The 25,387-nt window shown below is 37.2% G+C and overlaps 1 protein-coding gene across 4 annotated transcripts in view; it reads right to left on the reverse strand.

Annotated features, from left to right (window-relative positions):
- Positions 1-4,719: 4,719 nt before the first annotated feature.
- Positions 4,720-25,387, reverse strand: part of rasgef1ba (RasGEF domain family, member 1Ba) — a 195,602-nt gene continuing 174,934 nt past the window's right edge. For all 4 annotated transcript variants that reach the window (XM_055011242.1, XM_055011244.1, XM_055011243.1 and 1 more), the window contains 7 exons: positions 24,947-25,049; positions 20,197-20,276; positions 18,870-18,965; positions 13,571-13,666; positions 13,021-13,144; positions 10,225-10,297; positions 4,720-6,062 (listed from right to left, as the gene is read on the reverse strand). In XM_055011242.1, coding sequence (XP_054867217.1) covers positions 6,038-6,062; positions 10,225-10,297; positions 13,021-13,144; positions 13,571-13,666; positions 18,870-18,965; positions 20,197-20,276; positions 24,947-25,049 — 597 coding nt within the window. In that variant the 3' untranslated portion in view covers positions 4,720-6,037. The remainder of the gene's footprint in view (positions 6,063-10,224; positions 10,298-13,020; positions 13,145-13,570; positions 13,667-18,869; positions 18,966-20,196; positions 20,277-24,946; positions 25,050-25,387) is intronic.

Consider the following 25,387-nt stretch of genomic DNA (forward strand, 5'->3'; position numbering starts at 1 on the left):
TGACAAGTTGTTGTGCCTCTGACCTGGTGGAAACTCCAGAAACTGGGGAAAACCTGTGGAGACTCGAAGAACTCGTGGAGACTCGAAGAACTCGTTGGGCGGGGGAAGGTGTGGTGGGTGGCGGGGGAGTAGAGGGGGGAGGCCGCCACCCACCTCCCCGCCTACTCTCCGCCCTGACTCCACCCAGACTCCGCCTTGGCTCCGCCCATGTGGTGACTTCAGGAACTACGATGCCAAAGGGACGACGAATTTATTTCTTTGTATCTGATCTGTAGCTCAGTGAGTTAAGGATTTGCCTATGGAGCTGCAGGTCGCTGGTTCAAGACCAGACCCTTCTTAAGTTTTATCAAAATCCTGACAAAGACAAAGAAAGAAAAGTGCCGGTGGCGGGTCTCGAACCTGCGACCTACCAGTTGGTAGTCTTCTTCTTATCCTCCTGAGCTATTCGCTCAGATACCAATTCTTCTTTTTTTTGCGCATTTATCATCTATTTTTTGTTGTTTTCGAGTTTTTTTTTAACTCGAGTCTCGACTCGACCGTTTTTCTCAGGAGGTTGGACTTCAGCCTTTGTGCTGGAGGGTTGAACCCTCAGTTCCAAGACTTTCAAAGCCTCCAGACCTCCCGAGTCCTCAGGACCTGAGCTTTCACATAGTCTGAGGGCTGAAATTTTCTAAGTCCCACAGTAGTTCTCTGTTAGATTTAACTTTTCAGACAGTCCAAGGACTGATATCTTCTCAGTTCTTGAGTAGTTCTCTGTTAGTTTGAACCTTCAGACAGTCTGAGGACTGAAATCTTGAAAGTTCCTGAGTAGTTCTCTGTTAGTTTGAACTTTCAGACAGTCCAAGGACTGATATCTTCGAAGTTCCTCGAAGTTCCTCAGTAGTTCTCTGTTAGTTTGAACCTTCAGACAGTCTGAGGACTGAAATGTTAAAAGTTTCTCAGTGCTTCTCTGTTAGTCAGACCTTTCCACAGTCTGAGGGCTGAAATTTTAAAAGTTCCTCAGTAGTTCTCTGTTAGTTTGAACCTTCAGACAGTCTGAGGACTGAAATCTTAAAAGTTTCCCAGTACTTCTCTGTTAGTTTGAAATTTCTCGTTAACAGAAGCCTTAAAACTTGTGACCATGAGTCTTGATTTCACATTTAGACCATTGATCTGAGTTTTTCTCAGACCTTCACCTGTGGGTTTTTTAGAAATCCTCAACAAACTTTGATTCTCTTCACTGAACAGTAAAGTTTGTGGAGATCAGAAGGTAACATTAGTTTGATCCATGCCTTCAACTACTAGTAGACTTTATCTGGAAAGCAGTTTTCTTAAATGAGTTCTTAGTAAATCTGTCTACAATCAAACCAAGAACATAGAAAGAGGAAATGTTTGAAGAAACAACTTGATGTTTTCATTTCAGACTAGAAAACGCTTTACAACCTTTATGTGTTTTTGCTCTTTTTGATCATTTTATTGTCTCTTCTGTTTAATTTGATCTTTTAAAGTTTAACTGGTGTCTTTTCAAATGTTTTGTCTTTAGTTTGATTCTTCTTAAATGTTTAGTTTTGCTCTTTTCTCACCTTTTATTCTTTTCTAATGTCTGATTTGATTTCCAAATGTTTTGTCTTTTTAATGATTAATTGTTGTTTTATCAAATGTTTTATCGGCTTGTTTGAAAAAATGTCCTTTTCTTTCCCAATGTTTAATTTTTCGATTAAATCTTTAAATCTTCAAGGTTTTTGTTTTTAAATGTTTTACCTTTTTTTAAATTTTGTTTTTAAATGCTTCATTGTATTTTCTGTTTAAATCCTATTTAAAGTTTTATTGTCTTTAAGATTTAATTTTCTAATTAAACATTTAATTTTTTAAATAAATGTTGTCTTTTCAAAGGTTTAATAATCTAAAATGTTTTGTATTTTTTTTGAATGTTTAATGTTCTTCTTGTTGTATTTTTTAAATGTTTAATTATCTAAAATATTTAATCTTTAATGTTTAATATTTTTGTTTTAACATTTTGTTTATTTTCTTAATTACATGTTTTGTATCTTCTGTTTAATTATCTAATTCAATATTTTGTCTGTTTAATATTTAATTGTATTTAATGTTTATCTTTTTAAAAGTTTTATTGCATTAAATGCTTTTTTCCTTTGATTTAATTGCTTTTAAATGTAGTTTATTTCTTTAATCTTTTTTTCTGTCAAGATTTTAAGCCCAACTTTAAAAATGAAATAAACCCTTAAATCACAATGAAAATACTTCTATTGTCACAATCATGAGTTAGTCAATTATTCAGTTTATCAATTCAACTTTATTTGTTTGGCACCTTTCACACAGATGACAAAACTAAACATGCAAAGAGAAAAAAAACTATGATTAAAACTCAAAAATATAGTTTTTAAAAAAGATTTAACATGGTAATAAAATCTGTTGTGTCCAGGGGATGGAGGGAGTTTATTGAAGTCTTCTTGGACTCACGTGGGAAATCACTTAAAATATAAACTTGATCTTCAGTCTAAGGAAACTGGGAACTGCAGAGCGACAGAAGAACCAACAATATCTCCTGTTTTCTCCTTTAATGAGTCGACTCTTCTTGTGCTTTCAGACCAAAGAACTACAGACTCTTCACAACCTGCTCAAACTCTTGGTACAGGACCTCACCACACGGGTCAAGAAGGTTTCCTTCTCATTTCTACTCTGAAGCTCACCTTCTCCTGCTCAAACTGCTGATAAATGTTTCTGCTGCTCTAAAGTCTGGTCTCCAGAACTTCCTAAAAATCTCAAAGTCTCTTCTGCTGCAGGCTGCTTTGTAGAACTGTTCCAGAAAACCTCACTAAACCACATGGAGGGGCCTCAAGATAGTCGTCCAAATGAAACCATACAAAAACCAAACTAGCACAACCCAAACGCTAAAGTCTCCTGCAGCCTACCAGAGAAGCTCTGAGAACAGAGAATCAGGACAGGAACTCTTACCTTCTGGACAACCAACGTTGGTTCTCAAACAAGAATACAGAATGTGTCTGACCAAAAACCTCTAAAGACTCACTACAGCCAAGATAAAGACACAACTCAGCTGCATCAAATCCACTAATCACTGACACATTAGCACCATGTGCTAACTGTGGCTAAAGAACCACCTTTACCAAGACAACTATCCAGTACAAAGCCCTAAAACACACCCAGAAACACACTAAAGACGATTTTACTGCTGGAAGCTGCAAGCCAACACCTAAAGAACAGACTAAAGCAACGGAGCCAAACCCAGTTCACTGGTGAACAGAAGCAGAGGAAATGTTTGTCTGCAGCTAAATAAAGCAGGAAGACACTGAGCTGCTCAGGTGTTCCTGATAACACCAAGCTGCTCAGGTGTTCCTGATAATACCAAGCAGCCACCTGGACAGCCAATAGGAACACAGCTTCCTATTGGCTGTCCAACCCCTAACCCAAACCCTATGTCATGGTATAGTATGTCGTCCAAAATGTGACTAAAATGTCATAGTTTACTATGTCGTCCAGTATAACACTAAAACATCATAGTCCAGTATGTGGTCCAAAATGTGAAAAAAACGTCATAGTATGTCGTCCAAAATCTGAAAAAATGTCATAGTTTAGTATGTCATCCAAAATGTCATTAAAACGTCATAGTATAGTCCAAAATGTGAGAAAAACGTCACAGTATAGTATGTCGTCCAAAATGTGACTAAAATGTCGTCCAGTATATCACTAAAACATCATAGTCTAGTATGTTGTTCAAAATGTTGAAAAAACATCATAGTTTAGTATGTCGTCCAAAATTTTTCCTGTAGAGCTATTAATGTGTACCTGCAGAAATAGTGCTCGTTCTGAATTAGTAGCACCATTTTTTTTGGACATCCAGAGCTAAAAAGTTAGAGATCCTTTCCTCTAGCTCTATAAGACAAGCATATGTTTGTCCGGAACAACAGCCCTGAAGGTTATTAAATAGTTCATTTAAGATGTAGGTGAAATTTTAAAACCACAACAGAACAATTTATCCTTTAGTTTATTACAAGTCTTCACACAAGTCACCAAATTTGAAGATACAGTTAAGATTTTAAGAATTTCCACCTAAAATTTAACTAAAGCTGTTAAGCAACTACATATATTAAGTCATATTTAATAGAAATATTCAAGTACAGTATATGAGTAAATTAACTTAGTCACATCCCACCGATATCATTTGTGTTCATTAAAAATAACAATTTGCATCACTTGTTCTGTGATTTGATGCAGCAGAGTCCAGAACACAGATTTTAAGAGGTGACCACCAATGTTAAGAAAATAATTAATCTAACATACTAATTTATGATCAAAAATTCTATGTAAGGAGGCTTAATTTTGTCATTTTTGAGCTCCTATTTGCACCCCCAAGACCCAGTGTCTCTTCCTGTTTTGTTTTTTCTGAGCAAAAACTAAACAAAATATGTTTTCTTTCTAATAATTTGCCTTTTTCGTGCAGTTTTACAGGTAAAAGGCCTTCACAATAACCTAAAGCTCCCTTAAAAGAAACTGAATTATGTTTGACTGAACACGAAGGCCAACTAATCACGTTTTCAAAATTATTCAGTTTTTGATGTGATATTCAATTGTTTAATAAGATACAACATGAATTTAATTTCTTCTCTTTGGATAAATAAGTCTTTTAGATGCAGCAGGAAGCTTCAAAAACCAGGTAAGATCTTAAAAGTTTGACAAAAGATTCAACAAACTCTGAGCCACCTGTCATTTTTAAACATGGTTTTATTAACTTTGTCATTTAAACACAACTAATTCATGTATAAACGGTTCCTCTATTCCATTTTAACAGTCCAAATACAAACGGATGAACACAGGGAGGAGAAAAAAATAGAGAAACATACAGTATGTACACGATAAACCACGACAGCAGTCAAGGCGAAGCAGACATCAGTCAAAAATCTTCAACTTCATACTCTGAACCTTGAAAAACAAGCAAAATGCATATAAAAAATATTAATTAAGTCAATATCTGAGGACTACTGAAGCATGTTATGTACCTAGTACAAATTAAATAACAATAAAATAAGAGTAAATATCAGCATGATGTGACTACACAGGTTTATAAATAAAACAAATAAGGAGGAAAAGTGTTTTTTTTTTTAATAATATGAAAAATAAAGAGGATATAATCTAAGCTTTAACAGAAAATCTCAGTTCACATTATTCAACCACACAGAAATCCATTCAGGGCCAGCAGGGGGCAGCACAACCACGCTCATGTTTCAAGAAAAAACGACAGAGAGCGCCAATTTAACACTGATTATTAGACGTTTTGCCTCACGCCTGAAGGCCTCAGCGGGCTTTAAACGCAGAATCAACAACTCCTGACTGCTTTAAAGCATCCGGGGACCTCGAGTGAGTCCAAAACGACAAATTTAAGTGTTGCTCCCTGCTCTGGAAAAATCACAAAACTCTTTATGACAACACAAAACATCTCTTAAAATGCAGCCGGTGCATTTTTTTGTTCACATCACAACAAAACCTTCAGAAACGTGAAGATACAAAAGGAAGGTGACTCCAAACAACAGTTAGCTTAATGGTGGACAGTGTTGCAGGTTAAGGTTCTCCGTGCAGAGAATGCTGGCTTGTGGAACCAGAGAAACAGTTTCCGTTTAGCCGACCGGCGGCTAACTCTGTAAGCTTCGACACGAGATAAACCGGCGGGGAAACAACGACCCCAACGACTTTAACGCTCACGGGGGAGGTTCAACCGGGACCAAAAATATGCTTCGAACGAGAAAAAAGCACCTCCTCTTTCACCGCGAAGGTTTGTAACATTTCTTTTTTTTCAAAAATAACAAAAGGACTATAAAGTCGTACAAAGAGATGCAAAAACAGCTGTCCTGAAATATACAGCACGAAGAGCAGGAGGGTCAGGAAAAGCAGAGCTCGGTAGAAATCTGAAGCCGGACGGGGGAAGAGAAAGTCCTCGCCAGCCAGAGTACAGATTGTCGGTTCCCTTCCAACACGGGGATACCGAGTTTGGACAACAGCGGCATCGACTCGTCTGTTGGGTTCTGGTTTAGACCCTGCTTAGCAGAGTGGATCTGTGGAGACACCAAAGGAAATACACTGTTAGCATAGCATCCATGTGGGGCTAATCGATTTGCAGAAAAACTTCATCCATCCATCCATCCATTATCTATACACCGCTTAATCCTCACTAGGGTCATGGGGGGGTGGAGTCTATCCCAGCTGACTCAGGTGAAGGCAGGGGACACCCTAGACAGGTCACCAGTCTGTCACAGGGCTACATACAGAGACAAACAATCACTCTCACATTCACACCTACGGGCAATTTAGAATAATCAATTAACCTCAGCATATTTTTGGACTGTGGGAGGAAGCCGGAGTACCCGGAGAAAACCCACGCATGCACAGGGAGAACATGCAAACTCCATGCAGAAAGATCCCGGGAAAGCCGGGACGTGAACCAGGGATCTTCTAGCTGCAAGGTGAAAGTGCTAACCACTACACCACTGTGCAGCCCTCAGAAAAACTCTAACTGCAATTTTTCAAACAGATATTGCAATACAAATCCAGTCTAGTCTAATGTGGTAAATGACTATTGTAGCTGGAAACAGCTGATTTTTAATGGAATATCTCCATAGAGGTACAGAGGAACATTTCCAGCAACCATCACTCCTGTGTTCTAATGCTACATTGTGTTAGCTAATGGTGTTGAAAGGCTCATTGATGATTAGAAAACCCTTGTGCAGTTATGTTAGCACATGGATAAAAGTGTGAGTTTTTATGGAAAACATGAAATTGAACAGTAGTGTATATCCTTAAAGCGTGCTTTTATTTTAAAATTGCTAAATCGTTCGGCCCTTGTTGATGTTTCTTCTGAATGTGACATTTTTTAAAATGCTAGAAACCATGTAGGTTTGGCTTTTGTACATTACAAAACTTGGCACACTGTAAAACTTTCAAAAAAATGTCATGCAATGTGCTCTAATTGAGAAAGTTTTTGAAATCAGAAAGACTATTTTCGACGACTCCTGCTCACTTCTTAATTTTTTGAATAACTACAGACTTTGTGAACCAGTTTTTCTAGACAAGTTAACAGGATTAAAACAGTGTAAGATGCTTTTAATGAATATCTAAGAAAAAAACCCCACAAAAACTAGAGCCTTGTTTGCTGCTTCATAAGACTTTGAAGGCATTAAAATTGTAGTTTGAAGTCCTTTTTTTTTTTTTACACTGTACTTAATGGAAAAGATCTTGGGAAACTGTTAAGTTCTTTTTAATGATAGAAATGATTGATTCACGTTGCAAAAATTGAGGAAATTTCCAACAAATCCAATGCAATTTACCCTAAACCCAAATTTAACTGCAAGAAAAGTCGAAAATCTGCACCTGACACTTAAAAAATACTACACGAAGTTGGGTAAATTAAGAATTTTATCCCACTAACGTTTTATATTTTTGATGAACTACAGACTTTGCCAACCAATATAGTTTTTACTCTAAGTCAACACCTAAAAAACTAAACTGGAACCTTAGATGAAGACCGAAGATTTTGAAGATGTAGATTAAAGTCTGATTTAGTGGTTTGCTTTTGTTTTTACATTGCACCCAATGCAAAATATCTTGGGAAGCCGCCAAGAAGTTATTTTTAATGATAGAAATGATTGACTTCTTCACATTGCAATGCTTGGTACGTTGCCAAAATTGAGGAAATTTCCAAGAAATCCAATGCAATTTACTCTAAACCCAAGTTAAACTGCAACACAAATGTAAAATCTGAATCTGACATTTAAAATAATACTAGAGAGTCGAGCAAATCAAGAATTTGATCCCATTAATGTTTTGTAATTTGGATTAACTACAGACTTTGCCAACCAATATAGTTTTTACACTAAGTGAACACCTAAAAAACTCAGTTGGAGCTGTTCTATAAAGACTGAAGTTGTAGATTAACCTCTGACTTACTAGCTTGCTTTTGTTTTTACAGTTCACCAAATGCTAAATATCTTGGACAACTGCCCAGAACCGAGGATATTTCGCAACAGAACAGATTTCCTTCAAATTTGGTGAGTATTTTCGTTTTAAATCCATGCAGAATCTCGTAGCAACAGTTTGTTTTCGGTGTATTTACAGCAGTATTGTGTGTGTGTTGAGAAACAATCCTCCGGCTGCCGTGTCGGACAGAATGTGTTCTGCTGACGAGGCTCGGCTGGAATAAAGCGACAGATCGCGTCGCAGCGGAGGCGAGGCTCAGGGGGACGGAGGGAGGGAGGGATGGTTGGCAGGAAGTCAGAAAACGTGACCACACACACCGAGCCGGGTGGACTGAGCCGGCCGGAGCTTAACCCGACGCTCACCAAAAACCTGCTTCACCTCTGACCTGCCAGCAGATCTGATTCATGCATGTGGGCGGCCGGTCGGGTCGGTTCTGGGCAACGTGCAGCTCCACTGTCGGCCATGAATCATTCCAGTCCATAAACACTGGTTGTATTTTTACATCACAGCGTTGTGTTTGTAGGAACCAAGTTGGCGTTGGCCTTCATAATCCATCATGTCTGACAGGAGGAGGCTGCATGATGTCTATTTTATATTGTTTTAAAGGAGTTTAAAGCTGCAATAACAAGTTTTTTTTTGTCTACTAGGGGAAACTCCACACAGTGCTAACGTGAGCATCTTTATATCCCTAAACTTGCAGCTTTAGCATTGATTTGGAGTGTTTGTCCAATTTTCATTTTCTTTTGAGCTCTTGAGGTAAATATCTGACTTCGTATGTGCATAAACTGTTCATAAAAGATGGATTTATCGGTTTGTCGTCGATTGTTCTGAATTTAGACATCTTAAAAGGAAAAAAGAAACATTAATTTGGAATTATGTGTCCTAATTTTTAAGTTTTTGAGGTCAGGTTTGGTCTCCTCCAATTAACTCTTGAGGTAAATATCCAATTTCTTCGTTGCATATGCAGCTAAGAAGTTGGATATTTACCTCAAGAGTTAGTTGGAGGAGACCAAAATAGAGTTCAAAATTGTAAAAATCAGGAAGTTTATATTTTTGAACTCCGTTTTGGTCTCCTCCAACTAACTCTTGAGGTAAATATCCAACTTCTCAGCTACATAAACCTTATATAAAAGATCAGTTTATTGGTTTGTGGTCGACTGTTCTGAATTTAGACATTTTACAAGAACCATGAAACATCAATTTGGAATTATGCTTGTCCAATTTTTACTTTCTGAACTCTGTTTTGGTCTCCTCCAACTCTTCAGGTAAATATTTGCCTTCTTAGCTGCATAAACTGTTTAGAAAAGATGGATATAGCCACCATAATGTCACTGTTGGTTTGTGGTCGATTAGTCTGAATTTAGACATCTTACACGAACAAAGAAACGTTAATTTGGAGTTGTGGATTTGTGGATTCTCCAGAGACAAACAGATCATTTAACTCAAAATCAGACGTAAATATAGCTACATGCACACTGAATGCCCACTTTTTACAGGTAAACTGTGAAATTTAAAATAATTCATGACCAGAACTGCTATAAATTCTACTTTTATAAAGCATCTACATTGTCTAGATTTTGGTGATGTTGTCAAAAAAGGCCATAATTCTTCTTTACTGTTGTTGGAACACTTCAATGTGTTACTTTAATAATGAACATTTAGTACGACTGTCACCCTTTTTGACAGAAGCAACAAAAAGTGGACATGCAGAAACTTCGTTAAAGTAGAAATGATTAGGTTTCACAGCTACTACAGAGGTCGGTCAGAGTACTCGTGAGTTGATGTCCGTCTGATCTTGAGCTGGACGATCCGTTTCCGTCTCCGGAGAAGCCGAACATCCCTGACTCAGTTTGCGTCAATTAAACTTTGCTGAAGCGAGAGGAAATCTTCCTCCGTCAGCTCTCTGGGGCGAGTTGGAGCCGGTTTCCTCCCATCGATCTTCCATAGCACACATCCATGGTGCTGCGTGGCGCTCGCCCTTATTGTGACACGTAATTGTGTGAAAATGACTGATGTCCTTTTACGCAAGCGACGCCGAAGAGTGATGAGAGGCCGGCAGTGCGTCGGTGTGTTTAATGCGTTTATTGAACAGCGTGAGAGGTCAGCATCAGCGTGACCTACATCTATCTGGTCAGCCAGGGAGCAGGAGGGATGCAGGCTGACAGCCGTGATTCAAACACTCCCATCTCCCCCGAGGGTGAGTTTATGTGAGGAGGAAGATGTGGTGGAGGGGTTTATACACACCTCAGAGACTTCCATCTGTCCTTCTCCATGTTGTTCTCAGGACCTTCGCTCTCGTACGACGCCAGATACAACGCTGCAACGGCAAGCAACATTAGCTTCTCTTTTCTGAAGACATACTAGAGAAACACTACTGTTCATCGTTTTTGCCTTAACCCTCGTGTCGTCCTGCAGGTCAAATCAACCCGTTTTACAGTTTAAAAATGTGGAAAAATATATATTTTCTGAGTGAAACTTCTGATGTCCATATTTTCAACATTTTTGGGAAATCTTTCAACACTTTTTGGTGGAAAAAAGAAATGTTCAAAATGTTTCTTAAGAACATTCACAAAAAAAATCAACCAAAATCCAGCGAACTTCGCTGGATTTTGGTTGATTTTTTTTTTGTGAAAGTTCTTAGAGAAAATATTAGAAGTTTTACTGATATATATGGAATCACTTTAGATTAGATATTTTTAGGATTTTTTTTAAGATTTTACAAATTTAAAAAAAAAAAAAATTACAAGAATTTTCTTGCCAAATTTGAAGGATTTTTTAAAAATAAAACTTTTAAGGGAAACTTCTAAGGAATTATTGGAATTTTCTTCCTGAAGGTTTTGCAAATTTTGAGAAATCTGGGGAATTTTTTACTGAATTTTTGGATTTTTTTCAGACAAGGAAACAATATTTGTGGTGCCTGTAAATGAGGACAACAGGAGGGTTAAAGACCCCATTAACAAAGCAGTACACCCTAATTAACAGCAGCACAACATGAATCTCCTCCAGTTCTGGTGTCGTCTTTTACTTTGCTTTGTATTCAGGCATCCTGTTTGTGTCGTCTTTTGTATTTCTGCCACCTACTTTAAAGTTAGTTTGTTAACTGGCTAACTTGCCAAATCTTTGCAGAATATTAGATAATAGTGAAGCCAATGGACTAAAGGAACCTTTTAGTTCCTTGCAAAATTCTTCTGGGACTAAAATTCACAGGTAGAAATGCAAAAATGCTCAAGACTTTGGCTCATATTAGCATTTTCTACCCATATTTCACCTCATTTTTTTACTTCTGGCACTAAACATTGTGATTTTGAAGCAGGAATAAAGTCAGTCTGGTTGGAGTACTTCTGCCTCTGGAGGATTTTACAGACCTTCATGTCTCTCTGATAAGAGCCAGAGACACTGAGATGTGGATTAAAGACGACTGGAACTATCATGAGAGGTGATAACAAGGTGTGTGTGGATCTGAGGATTAGCAGGAAACAGAGTCGTCCTGTTGTAACTGGTCTGCTGGCTTTTTATCAAGGACAATCAGGACACAGAAGTCCGGTTTCTACTGTCCTTTACAGTTATTTCTGATTAAGTATCATGACTTCTCCGATTATTTTCCATCAGATTACAAGGTTGTCTTTTAATAATTGTGGTTTTCATTGCAGATAAAGACAATAATGTTGACGATCCAGTTACTATAAATGATAGACGGCATGTCGGCGGAAAAAGCAAAAGAAAAATTTGCCTAAAGAACCCCAATGTGACCAGAAATGTTTGGCCATCCACCGTTGAAGAAATTGAGTATTTACTATGTTAGTGATTGAAATAAATAACTTAAAGATGATCATTTAGACTGAAATGTTGTTAATAAATTACTTACGTAGGTCTTTATTTCTAACAAGTAGTTATGTCTCATAAATTTATTTAAATTTACCTAAAGTTGATCCTTTAGTCTAAAATATTGTAAAATAAATTACTTACTGGAGCATGAGTTATTTATCGTCTCGTAAAGTCACTTAAAGATGATCCTTTAGATTAAAATGTTGTAAACTAAATGACTTTTTGGAGCATTAAAGTGTTCAGACCTTTTATTTCTAACCTCTAATGCCATTTTTCATCTTGTAAATTCATGTAATATTTACTTAAAAGTTGATCCTTTAGACTAAAATGTTGTGAAATAAATCACTTATTGGAACATAACCTATTTTTTGTCTTGTAAATTCACTTCAAGATGATCCTTTATATTAAAATGTTGTAAAATTAATGATTTTTTGGAGCATAAATGTCTGTAGGCCTTTTATTTCTAACCTCTAATCCCATTTTTTGTCTTGCAGATTCATGTAATATTTACTTAAAGTTGATCCTTTACACTAAAATGTTGTAAAATAAATTACTTATTGGAGCATAAAAGTGTCTTTTCATTAAAGATGATCTTATAGATTGAAATGCTGTAAAATAAGTGATTTCTGGAGCATTAGAGGGTGCAGACTTTTCATTTCTAACCTCTAATTCTATTTTTCATCTTGAAAATTTATGTAAATCTACTTAAAGTTGATCCTTCACATTAAAATGCTGTAAAATAAATGATTTTTTTGAGCATTAGAGTGTGCAGGCCTTTTATTTCTAACATCTAATCCCATTTTTCTTCTTGTAAATTCATGTAAATCTCCTGTAAATTTACTTGGCATGTTTCTTTTTATCAGTTTAATCCAAAATTCACAGCCTTAATCTTAGCTGACTGTTTGGAATTTACTGTTACTTGCTTTTCTGGCAATTAAATATGACGCTCCTGACAGCAGTTTAATCGACCAGCTCACAATAAACACTGAAAACATGCAGTTTGTCTTTAATAAATGTAAAAAATAATGCACAATTTGTGATTTTAGTTAGCTTTAGAGATGCTGGAAGCTATATTTTTCATTTCTTTAGAGCACAAAGCTAGAATTTTACCCTTGCTGCTAGTATGTCTGGCTGTAGCTTCACATTTATCTGCATTTGCATGAATCTGAACGTCTAACTCTCATCCAGAAAGTCCTCATTCATTGTTGAACTCACCGTCTTCGGTGAACACTGGCGCCGTCAGCAGGTACTGCAGGATCTTACGATCTTTCTCAAACGGACACTCCACCTTCTTCCAGGTCATGAACTCGCTCACTTGCTTGGCCAGTTCCCAGAATTTCTGCAACACAGCAACAAGACAGATGAATATGAAATTAATCTACACGTTTAGAGAGTTTATGCTCCGAATGAGCCACACGGTGATGTTTTGGCCAATTATATAACCTTAAACTGTGGTTTTAGTCAGTGTTAATGTGCTCAGAGATGTCGTAACGCTGCAGGACAGAAAAGGAGTTCCCCAGAGTAGAAGGAATCCTCAAAATAGCATCTGATTCAGTGACGTTGTGACCGAACACGAGTGGAAACTGGTCGCCTTGTTTGTTCCATGGAAACGCAGCCCGACGCGCAAGTCTTACTTCTTCTTTCTTCTGCAGTTTTTAGGGAAGTGCCGATGAATGTGACGTTTTTACGCCAACGAAAAGTCAGCTGTGGAGGGAAAACTTGTTGCCCGTTGCTGGGGAAACTCCTGTCAAAAATGGGTCTTTACCTCGAAGTTGATGTGTCCGTTTTGCAGCCGGTTGACGCAGCCTTCGTTCAGGAAGTAGATGTCTTTGATGAGCAGGCTGAAGAAAGGGATGACGATCTGCAAGACAGCAGAAAACAACAGAAAGAAGTTTAAATTTCGGTATAAACACTGGTTCAAAGGATTAAACTTGACAAAGAAAGCACATTTTCTTCCACAGAAACTTGCAAATATTGTGACCTACAAATCTGTCGACCAAAAATGGGGAAGTGAGGTTGTAGAAAGGGCATATTTTATAAGAAGAAGAAGAATTCCCCTTTAAAAAGTCCCTTAAATAATTAATCGCCTCACAGTGATTCAGGTCAGTGCACACTGTAGAGGGACTCCATTCAATTAATGTTTGATTTTAAGCTGCTGTGCTTAAATTTCTGTCCAAATGTTGTGAATAAATGACATTTTGGAGCGTAAAAGTCGTGTGAATTCGTGAAAATCTCATGTAAATTTACTGAAAGATGATATTTTAGATTGAAACTTTGAGGAAGAAGCACCAAATAATGTTGGATTTTAAGCTGCTGGGATTCTGTGGCAGAACTCCAACCATCAGTAGGCCGAGCTGGTTGGAGCTGCTCAAATCTGGAGTTTATCATCAGCCGCTCTGCTCGAAAACACCCACAACGGCTTTTTGTTTTGCACAGTGACCTCGTTCCTGACTGTCCCAACGCTTCCACACCCGAGATTATCAAACATTCATGACGGCGGAGAAGAAAACCACAGGAGGAGCAGCAGCGGTAGCTCCAAAATACATTTATGCTGTCTTTTTAGCCAATATCTTGAGCCAGAGACTGTGAATTAAAAAGAATCGTCGGATTTTCAACTTTCCTACAGTCCTCAAAGGCATCACGTCTGATTTTCGGTTTCATCTTTAAAATGAACCGAATCTAAATCACAACATTTCATCATATATACGATATATTGGTGGATTTTTTGCTAGAATTTCAAATATTATATAACCTTTTGAACCCCACAAAAGCTTCTGACAAGGTTGAAAAACATTTTATTTATAAAAAAAAAAAAAAAAAAAAAATCATATTTTGCCAAAATTACACCATTTATCTTAGTCGGAATCTGTAAAAATAAGAGCAATTTCTTAGATTTTCATCTTTCCAACAGTGTTTATCATTATGTGTTGGGTTAATGATTTGTCAGAGTGTTTTCTGTCTTTTTTTCATTGTTTTTGGTTGTTATTTAATGTTACGTACTGTAACTTGAAAGTAGCTTATCCGAGTGGTGGCGGTTTTGCTAGAATTTTAAGTATTATTTAACCTCCTGAACCCACACAAGCAGCTGAGTGGTTTGAAAGTCACATTATTTAAAAAAAAAACAATAATAATTTGCCAAAATCGCACCATTTATCAGAGCCAGAAACTGCAAAAACAGAGCGAATCATCAGATTCTCAAATTTCCGACAGTCTTTGAACTCAACACGTCTGAGAAATTATCCAAAATAGAAGCTCTCATTTTAAAATTCGCCAAAAATAAACAGATCGCAGTAACCGGATTCTTTAAAAAACTAAAAATTCTGCGCTCTGTGTCACGACAGAAAAGCTATCAGTGACTCGACTGCGACCGACAGCGACGTGGCAAAAATTCAGTGAAATTTTCGGCTGAACTGCAGGACGTGTTTTCAGTTGATTCGGGCTCTTACTCCCCTTATTTTTTGCCAATCCAGTGAATCCATCTCGTGTGTTTTCAAGCTTGTTTGTGCGACAGAATCTGGCCGCAGCTGACATCCAGTCAGAGAATCTGGCCTGTTCCACTCTGAGGGTCTGCAGGATGTCGTTTACGATGGGAGGGCTGCCGTCATGAATCCACTCACCTCTTTCACACACAAGTTCTGCTCTGAGAGCGAAAAATAAACTGCAGGGCGGAAGTAGTTTTCACAGCGAGGGGCGTTAAAGGTCTGGAGCCAGACGGAGGCAAAAATTAGATCGACTGCACGGAACACGGCGTCTATTAAAAGATGTGGAAATCCCAACGCTATTATTACCATCTGCTTTTATTAGACGGTCGTTGTCATCTAAAGAACAGCTGATTTAAGGTGTTTTTGCCTTATTAGGGTTGAAAATAAGGATTTAACCTAACAGTTAATTGATTATTTGAAAAAAAAACTGTAGCAATCTTAATAGAACTTGTGATAAAGTTGTCAGTACTTTCTAATATTTTAGTGACTAAATTGAATTGAATTATAACAGCCCTGAGTTGACCAAATGGTATAAGATGAGAAACAGCAAAAATATGTGCAAAAATGCAGGACATGAAACAGATAAATTAAATTAAAAAGTACAAGAAACAGGATAATCACTTGAAAGATAAAATTTTAAAATAAAATATTAATAAATTAAAATTATTCAACTAAAACTAACAGAGGAAAAGATTTAAAAAATGTATTTACATTTTTTAAATTAATAATAAAAATAATCATTACCATCTAAGATCTGAAAATAATAGTTTGATTTAAAGTTTAGTGCCCAAATTGGGAAAAAAAAATAAAATTCAATTACTAGAGTTTCGCAAAATGTTGTAATTTACTGTTGCATCTGTGGTTTAACAAAAACAAACAGGAACTCTTTTGATCGTGTCTCATAAATTAATGATCTATCACATGTTTTAAATCCATTACACGGTGAATATTAAACTAAAACTTAAACTTTATTGCACATCAAATCACACGGTCAGAAAAATCCCGAGACATTTTCACCGATTTGTTGAGCCCAATCATTCTTAGATGATACTTTATTGGCTCCTTTTCTTGCTTTTATTCTTCCTACAATTTATCATCATAACTTTAAATTCTAATTTTCTTTAAGGCTCTTTGTAGTCGCTGATGTTTACAAATATCACAAGTGATCATTCCAGCTATAATTCATCTAGTGCAGTTTATCATCCAACTCTGATTGAAACCAGCAGAAGGTGTGACGTAACAACAGATAAACTGGATCATTCTCCACATTCCTCTCAGTAAACCAGAGTCGTTGCTACTCAACCAAACACCAAACACACACCGAGTCTCTTCCAGATCTGCCAAATGTTGCTTCAAAGAAATCAACTCAGCAGCAAGCGTCCAGAAACTGCTGCAAAACCGACCAAAGTGCAGCACAGAAGTCGGCGTTGGAGCCGTAAACAAACGTCCAGAACACAGCAGACTTCCTGGGAACTTTCCATTCCGTGACCTCGACCTCTTGTACTGGAATGTTTGCATATCTGAACCCTCGGGGAGCCTATGGACACAACGCTGTGTCTCTAATAATAAGGAGCACTTCTTCAACGTGATGACGGACAGCGGAGGACGCTATGTGACCTGGCAGACGGCCACGTTTCCTCCCAGACCCTCCTCACATCTTGACCCACATTCGCTCGACCTCGACTCGTTACGCAACGAGTCGCTGTCCGAGTCTCTCCGGCTGTAAACGCGATAACAAGCTGCAGCGCTGAGGCTCGTCTTCCTGTTTCACTTCAACATCAAGGCTCAGATAAACATCTCAGACTTTTACACAACTCCGATCAGCGTCACCACAACACTTTGTTCTTTTTAGCTCCAGGGATCAGAAACTAGAAGGTCAAGAGGTTTTCAGTCAGTAGGAGCCCAATTATTCACTGTAAGAGGCTCTGGATGTTAGTTAAAACAAAACGCATGAACTATAAACCAACATCTCTGTGGTCTGTGACACGTTTAGTTGTTGGAACAGAGATTTTTGCAGCGCAGATTTAAATCAAATCATTTGGCAATGAGTAAATATCAAGAACAGCAATTTTTTGTAACAAAAACATGTGAAAAACCTGCATGGTAATCTAAATGTTCATGTTTTTTTCATTTTTGTTGGTGTCTTTGGTGAAGCAAAAACCCCAATAAAACTTTTTTACCACAAGCAGCTGATTTGATGTCAGAAAAATGTCACAATGTGACTTTTTTCTGACGTAATTTTTTAAAAAAGCACATAAAATCAGAATGTTCATGTTTTTTACCTACTTTCCCCACTTTTCTTTGAGAATATACAGAGAACAATGTTTCCTTTGTTCCTTAATCGTTCTTTTCTGCACTTTTCTTGGTGTCTTTTCTAAAAAATGATGTGTCAGTGTGTTTTTTTTTCTACAAAATTGTAAAAAGATGTGTAGAGACTGACACTTTTCTGGATTTATTTGGAAAAAATGAAACTTATTCTTCAAAAGAAGCTGATTCGATGTTAGAAAAATGTCGCAATATGACTTTTTAGTATGTAATCATAAAAAGAACTTTGAAAAATTTATAAATAGATTGAATTTTTGCAGCAAAAACTGAAATCCAATCATTTGGCAATGAATACATTCCAAGAACATCAATGTTTTGTAACAAAAGCATGTGAAAAACCTGCACGATAATCAAAATTTTCAGTTTTTTCTTTTTTTTGAACGCATAGAGACTGATGCTTTTCTTTAGCCTTTGATCGTTCTTTTCTGCACTTTTCTTGGTGTCTGTGGTGAAACTGAAACCTCAATAAACCTTCTTTATCAAAAGCAACCGATTAAACGTCAGAAAAATGGTGCAATGTGATTTTGAGGAAATATCATGATTTCAAGCTGAGTTTTGGTTCATTTTTCAGGAATTTTGAGTTCAAAAGTTGAAAATAATGATTAGTGCTGTTTTTGCAGTTTCTGACTGAAAAATGACTCTTTTTTGGTGATTTATTCATTTATTTAAATTAAATAGCATCCCTTTTAAACCTACTGGCAACTTTTGTTGGCTCAGAGGGTTAAATAATGTTTAAAATTCTAATAAAACCACCACAGCTGCTGAGAAATCAGGTCAAACAGTTGGATAAAGTCTGAGTTTATTCTGGTCAGTGGGAGATAATAGAGTCCACAAACAATTCTTGTGCAGTGATGCATTCATCAACCAGAATTTATTAAAGCCACTAAAGTTTAAACATGTGCAGTCCAGACGCTGGTTTATATTTGATGCATTTTGTTGAAACTAACATTCAGAGACACTAAGAGTGAAAAATGAGGATCCTACTGACTGAAAACCACTCGAAGCTGCAGAGAACTTTCACTTTCAGAATAAGTTCTCTGACCTCTGGAGCTTTCAGTGTCTCATTTAAAAATTCACCAACAATAAACTGTTTGCAGTAACTAGATTCTTTAAAAAACAAAAAATTCTGCACTCTAACGCAACACTGAGAAGCTATGATTAAATCAGCTGCGACTGACAGGTATTTAATAAAAATTCAGGGAGTTTTCAGTTGAACTGCACCGATAAGAGGCCGATGAGTACAGAAACTATTCTTACCTTCTCTCTGCTGCTGTTGGCGGTGATGGATCTCTGCGTGGCTCCTCTCAGAGCTGTTCTGTAGTTGTAGAAGTTACTGGAAGGATCCATCTGGTGCTGTGGAGGAAGAAACAGGTTTATAAATTTACAATGAACAGGCTTTAAATGACACGTTTACACCACTTAAGTTAAAGCCGTGATGCGGCGAGTCAGACAATATGGACTGAAAAGACTGGACAAACTGAAACTTCTAGAGGTTTTTAAGTTAAAATTTCATAAAATGTGCATCTAAAATGATCTGCAAATAAATTGGAAGAGACACAAAAAAGCTGCTCAGTAAAAATAATGAAAAAAGTCAAGAAAAATTTGACTTTTTCACTGCATAGCCTTAAAAAAAACAAGGAAAAATTCATCTTTCGGGTCCTTTAGCATTCCGAAATTTCAAGTTTCAAGCAAAAGCAATGATTTTCATGATGAATCAAACTGTTTTTTTGACATTTTAATGTCAGAAAATGGTGAAAAATGTCAATCAGAATGTGTTGTTTTTGACCATATCCCAGAAATATTCAGTTTATTTGCCATAAAGGAGGAAAGAAACCAGAAAATATTCACTTTTTTAAATATAAAAATCTGAGAATTTTGAGTTTTCTTCCTTAAAAGATTATTCAAACCTCAAAAGTTCAAGTTTCAAGCAAAAGTTAATTTTTTTAATGGGGTTTCCATGATTTTCAATTATTTTCATGATTAATTTAATAGTTTTTTGCTATTATAATGTCAGAAAATGGTGAAAAACGTCGATCAGAATGTCTTGTTTTGACCTTAACCCTGAAATATTCAGTTTATTTGGTCATAGAGGAGGAAAGAAAACAGAAAATATTAACTTTTCAAAGCTAAAAATCAAAGAATTTTGAGTTTTGTTCCTGAAAAACTTACTCAAAACAGTTTTTTAACTCAGGCTGCAATGACTTTCAATTATTTTCATGATAAATAAAAGACTTTTTTGCGATTATAATGCCAGAAAATGGGAAAAACATCGATCTGAAGGTCTTGTTTTGACCTTAACCCAAAGAAATTTAGTATATTTGGCCATAGAGAGGGACAAAACCCAGAAAATATCATTTTTCTAAGCTAAAAATCAAAGAATTTGGGGGTTTCTTCCTTAAAAACTTGCAGTTTATTGATTAGTTGTTGCAGATCTGAATTATGTGGAAAAACACATTGATTTTCATTGTGTTTTCTGCACTTTTGTGAGTCTCCCCACACGTTTGCAGCAGCTTTTAGTCTGATTGTGTTCATCTGTCTTTAATATCACACAACAACAGCAGCAGCTATGTGGATAAAAACTCACCTCCAGGATGTCGAACTTTGCCGTTTTCACTTTGCTCCAGGTCTTCTTGAGCCGAGACACCGGACTCATGTTCATCCCGGCTGCAGGACACAAGAGAGACATCACACATGACGGCATTAACACACTGTCAGCCAGACAGACGCACACCCCCCTCCTCTTCCTCCGCTTCTTCCTTTTTCTAGAAGGCCAAAGGAAACAATAGAGTTTAACACACGCCTGGCTTCCCCACCCAGCGCTCTGCTTCCCATATGCTGATCCTGGGAGTGTCGGAGGCATCCGGGGGTCAAAACAACAAAACACAAAACCACATTTTCACTCCTGAGCTCACTCACTTGGAAATGGGTTTTTTATGTGACGTTTCGGGGACGTGTTTAGCCTCAGAAGCAGCTCACAAAGACTCCAGTGTCGTGTTGTTGACAGGTGTTAGCTGAGAAACACACTACTCCTCTATCAGAGCTTTAAAATGACGTCTTTTTACTTGTTATTTTAACTCATTTTAGTTCAGGAGCCACATTCAGCTCAATTTGATCTCAAAAACAACAAAATATTACAAAAATGACACACAAAATGACAAAAATGAGACACAAAATGACAAAAAATGAGACAAACGACTTGAAATTAAACAAAAAAAGAGACTAAAAATGAGACAAAAAAGTTACAGTCACAATAAATGGACAAATGACACTAACGAGACAAAAAATGACAAAAGTGAGAAACAAAACAACAAAAAAATAGACAAATGTCAAAAGTCAGACAAAAAAAGACAAAACACAACAAAAACGGGAAAATATTACAAAAATAAGACACAAAATGACAAAGAAGGTGACATGCGACAAAAAAACAAAACAAAATGAGAGACAAAAAAGTTACAAAGCGACAAAAAAAATAGATGAACACAAACGAGACAGAAACGACAAAAACGAGAAACAAAGCAACAAAAACATGAGACAAACGTCAAAAGTCAGACAAAAAAAGACAAAACACAACAAAAACAAGACAAAATATTACAAAAATTAGACAAAAAAGTTACAAGGCAACAAAAAAATGGAAAAACGACAAAAACGAGACAAAAAAATGACACAAATGAGACAAAAAATGACAAAAGCGAGAAGCAAAATGACAAAAACATGCGACAAAATATTACAAAAATGGGACACAAATGACAAAAGAACAATGTAGTAATTTACTTTATGATAAAAACAACTCTGCACCTTTTGCTAACTATTGAATTAATCAACTATTTTAGTAACCAATTAATCAATTTAAGTGGGTTTATTTTAACAAAAAGGTCAAAATTCTCCAATTTCAGCTTCTTAAATGTGAATATTTTGCTTTTTTCCCCTCCATGAGAGAAGACTGAATATCTTTGGGTTGCGGATGAAACATTTTTCTCCATTTTCTATTGATTAATCAAGAAAATATTCAACAGATTGATTGCCAATTAAAATAATCGATCCTTTCAGCCCTGAAGCTTGACGTTGTGTTCTCTAAATTTACTCTCACTTTCTTTTCTGCTCAGCTCTTTTGGTTCCTGTTTGATCTGGTTTGGAGTTAAACCACAGCTAGAATAAATAATAAATAAATCCACATGTCAGCCTCTATGAAGCTAAAGATAAATAATAAACTGGCTTTTGGGATGTTCTGAATGCATCGCTAACGCCGACGGTTCCCTGGAGACGAGGCCGGTGTGGAGAGATTTCTGCCTGTGGCTCTTTTCTCAGGGGAGGAGGACAGCTGGCACTCCCATCCTCCCTCCTCTCCTCACCCATCCTCACCCATCCTCCCTCCTCTCCTCACCCATCCTCCCTCCTCTCCTCACCCATCCTCCCTCCTCTCCTCACCCATCCTCACCCATCCTCCCTCCTCTCCTCACCCATCCTCCCTCCTCTCCTCACCCATCCTCACCCATCCTCCCTCCTCTCCTCACCCATCCTCCCTCCTCTCCTCACCCATCCTCCCTCCTCTCCTCACCCATCCTCCCCCCTGTGTCCTAACACTCTCTCTGGTCAGTGCTGACCATCTGCCTGGACGTTTCCTCTCCTTCCCCCCTTCAAGCTCCTCCAGCAGCCCTCAGGACGACCACAAACCTCCAGAAACATCCAGACACCGTCAGAGCAGCTCTGAAGCTCCAAATGAGGGTCTATTTCTGGCTAGTTTGGCTCAGATTAATCATTTTTAGCATCATATTTGAACTCAAAAGCTGCTTAACCCTCTGAGCTCCAAGTATTTTCTGTTCATTTCTTTGCTTCTGTCTCATTTTCACTGACTGTGGGTTCATTTTTCCCTGCAATATAAAGTCCTGCACCTCTATGGAAACAGAACAACCAGGACTAGAATTAGAAAGAGCTCAAAAATCACTTTTGCGCAGTAAAAAAGAAAACTAAAAGCTGATTCTCTTTGATTATTTATATCTAAACATTGCAAAAACCTGCAATCAGCATGTAGAATTTGTTTCCAAGTGTCCACAGGTGTTAATACGTGAAAAACGGTGATTTTACATGCTATAGATATTTTACTATTTACATTTTATTTTGGTGATTCATTCATTTTTTACAACATAAATAACACATCTTTCAAACACAGCAGCAGCTTTTAGGGTTCAGGAAGATAAATAATGCTTCAAATTCAAATAAAACCACCACAGTCGCTGAGAAATCAGGTCAAACTGTTGGATGACGTCTGAGTTTAGTCTGGTCAGTGGGAGATAATCAGTCACAGCTTCATGGTTGCACTAAAAAGTGCAGATTTTTTTGTCTTTTAATAGAATCTGGTTACTGTAAATGGTTTATTTTTGTCAATTTTTGAAATGAGACATGTAGAATAAAGTGATTTTGATGAAATATTACGATTTTAAGGTTAGATTTGGTTAATTTTACAGATAAACTGTTTTTACTACTTATATTTTTGACTTGTTTCCATATTTAGTCTACGGTCTGCCTCCAGTTCAGCCCAGTTTAGTTGAAACCTTCCTGAATTTTTCTCATGTGGCTGTTGGCTGCAGTTGAGTCATCAATGACTTCATGGTTGCACTGAAGGGAGCTGAATATTTAGTTTTTTACAGAATCTAGTTGGTGTAAAGGGTTTATTTTTGGTGAATTTTTACACAAAACCAAATGATTGTGATAAAATATCACAATTCTAAGCAGATAGAACAGTGCATCACAGCTCAGCAAGTCAAGAAAAGTAGAAAATCCTTCAATTCTTTCCGTTTTTATGGTCTGTAACCATGATGAACTGTTATTTTGGTGATTTTGTTCAAAGAAAACACGTTTTTCAAAGCTGTGGGCAGGTCTGGAGGTTCAGAAGGTTAATACAGCCAGAGTTCACGCAGGGAGAGATCATCCAGAAGAAGCAGAAATATCAATTTGTCTGCCTGCAGTGGCCTCAGACAACCAGAACACAAAGTTCTTACAGTTGGGCAGAGAGAGGAGTGGAAACCTGATCGTTTTTACGGCTCATGTTCAGAAAGCGGCAGCTTTGATTATCGTGTCCTGAGAGTTTGCACCTGTTCTTTAGCTGCTCTGTGGGAAATACAGGGAAGAGGTAAAACTGGAGCGAACTGGAGGCTCAAAACCACTGACGTGAATCTTTTTTGGAATATTTTAGATTTTCACACGAAAAAGACTCTGCAGCCACAGACTGGCACCGAGCGTTTCCTCCGACCGAAGAACAAACTCAATCAGACGATCATCTGCAGGAACTTCTCTCTCTGCTGCCAGAACAACAGTTACATAAGGTGGAAATGAGCTGAGTCATTGTGATTACTGCTGCATGAAATCTTCACTCAACAACAAATTGCATTTACCGAACTGATTGGATTTACTTTGGAGCTCCAGATAAAACTCTGTGCAGGAACGCAGAATGAAAAGACGGAAATCCAAGTCATTTCTTAAACCTTCGCGGTGTTTCTTTTCATGTTTTTCGCATCTTGTGGTCATTTTTCCGTAACTGTGTTAATTTAGCATCTCTTTCTGTCTTTTTGTAGTTGCTTTGCATCTCTTTGTGGTTGCTTTTGCTAGTTTTTTCCAATTAGTTGTCATTTGGTGTCTAATTCTTTGTGTGTTCGTGGTCATTTTGCATCTTTTTCCGGTTTCTCTATGGTTGTTTTTGTCTCTTTGAGGTCATTTTGCATCTCTTTGTGGTTGTTTTTTGTATATTTTTGCTCATTTCTTTCAATTAGTGGTCATTTGGCGTCTCTTTGCAGCAATTCTTTGACTGTTTGAGGTCATTTTGCATCTCTTTGTGGTTGCTTTTTGTCTGTTTTTGCTAATTCCTTTCAATTAGTGGTCATTTTGCGTCTCTTTGCGGCAATTCTTTGACTGTTTGTGGTCAGTTTGCATCTTTTTCGGTTTCTCTATGGTTGTTTCTGTCTCTTTGAGGTCATTTTGCATCTCTGTGTTTTTTTTGTCTGTTTTTCCTCATTTCTTTCAATTAGTGATCATTTTGCGTCTTGTTTGTTGTCTCTTGGTGGTCGTTTTTCTTTGTAGTCTTGCTTCATCCTTGTGATCATTTTGTGTCTCTTTGTGGTTGTTTTCTATTTTTTCATAATTTGGTTACTCTTTGCGTTTTTTTCACTCCATGTATCACTTACTTTTTCGAACACTTAATCATCAAAATAAGTAAGAAACTAAGACTTTTGTTGTCTGGAAATAATCTCATCAAGTTACAAGTAGATGTTTTGTGTAAGAATGCAACAAAAACCCAAATCAAATGTTACGTTCTGGTAGAAAGGGAGGAAAAAGAAACTCACAAATGATGGCCATGAGGGAGTTAAAGTTGCCAATGTTGAAGCATTCTCGCGCCACGTCGATGAAGAACTCCATGACTCGAGCTCGGTGCTTCTTCTTCACAGGCTGTGAACATTAAAACATTACAAAAAGCTGCATTAGACTGGGGGAAGGAGGGTTTTTTGGATGTTTTCTGTCTTTCTTTCTTGGTAAAAGTACGTTTATTTGGGCGATTTGGGATGCTATACACTTGTTTAACCACATTTTAATCACCACTGTATGACAGAATCCACAATTTTGGACTTTTTCTTGCCTTTTCAGGACCGTTGAGTTGCAAAACAGCTAGATAATTAAAAAATATAAAGGCATCTATCAAATAAAAGGTCAAATATATGCAAGAATCTCTGGGAACTGAACATGTTTAAGTTGCTTTGGACACTTTCAAGGGGTGTTTTAAGGACTAA

The sequence above is a fragment of the Amphiprion ocellaris genome, chromosome 6 (assembly GCF_022539595.1).
Source record: "Amphiprion ocellaris isolate individual 3 ecotype Okinawa chromosome 6, ASM2253959v1, whole genome shotgun sequence".
In the NCBI taxonomy this organism is placed as follows: Eukaryota; Metazoa; Chordata; class Actinopteri; family Pomacentridae; genus Amphiprion; species Amphiprion ocellaris.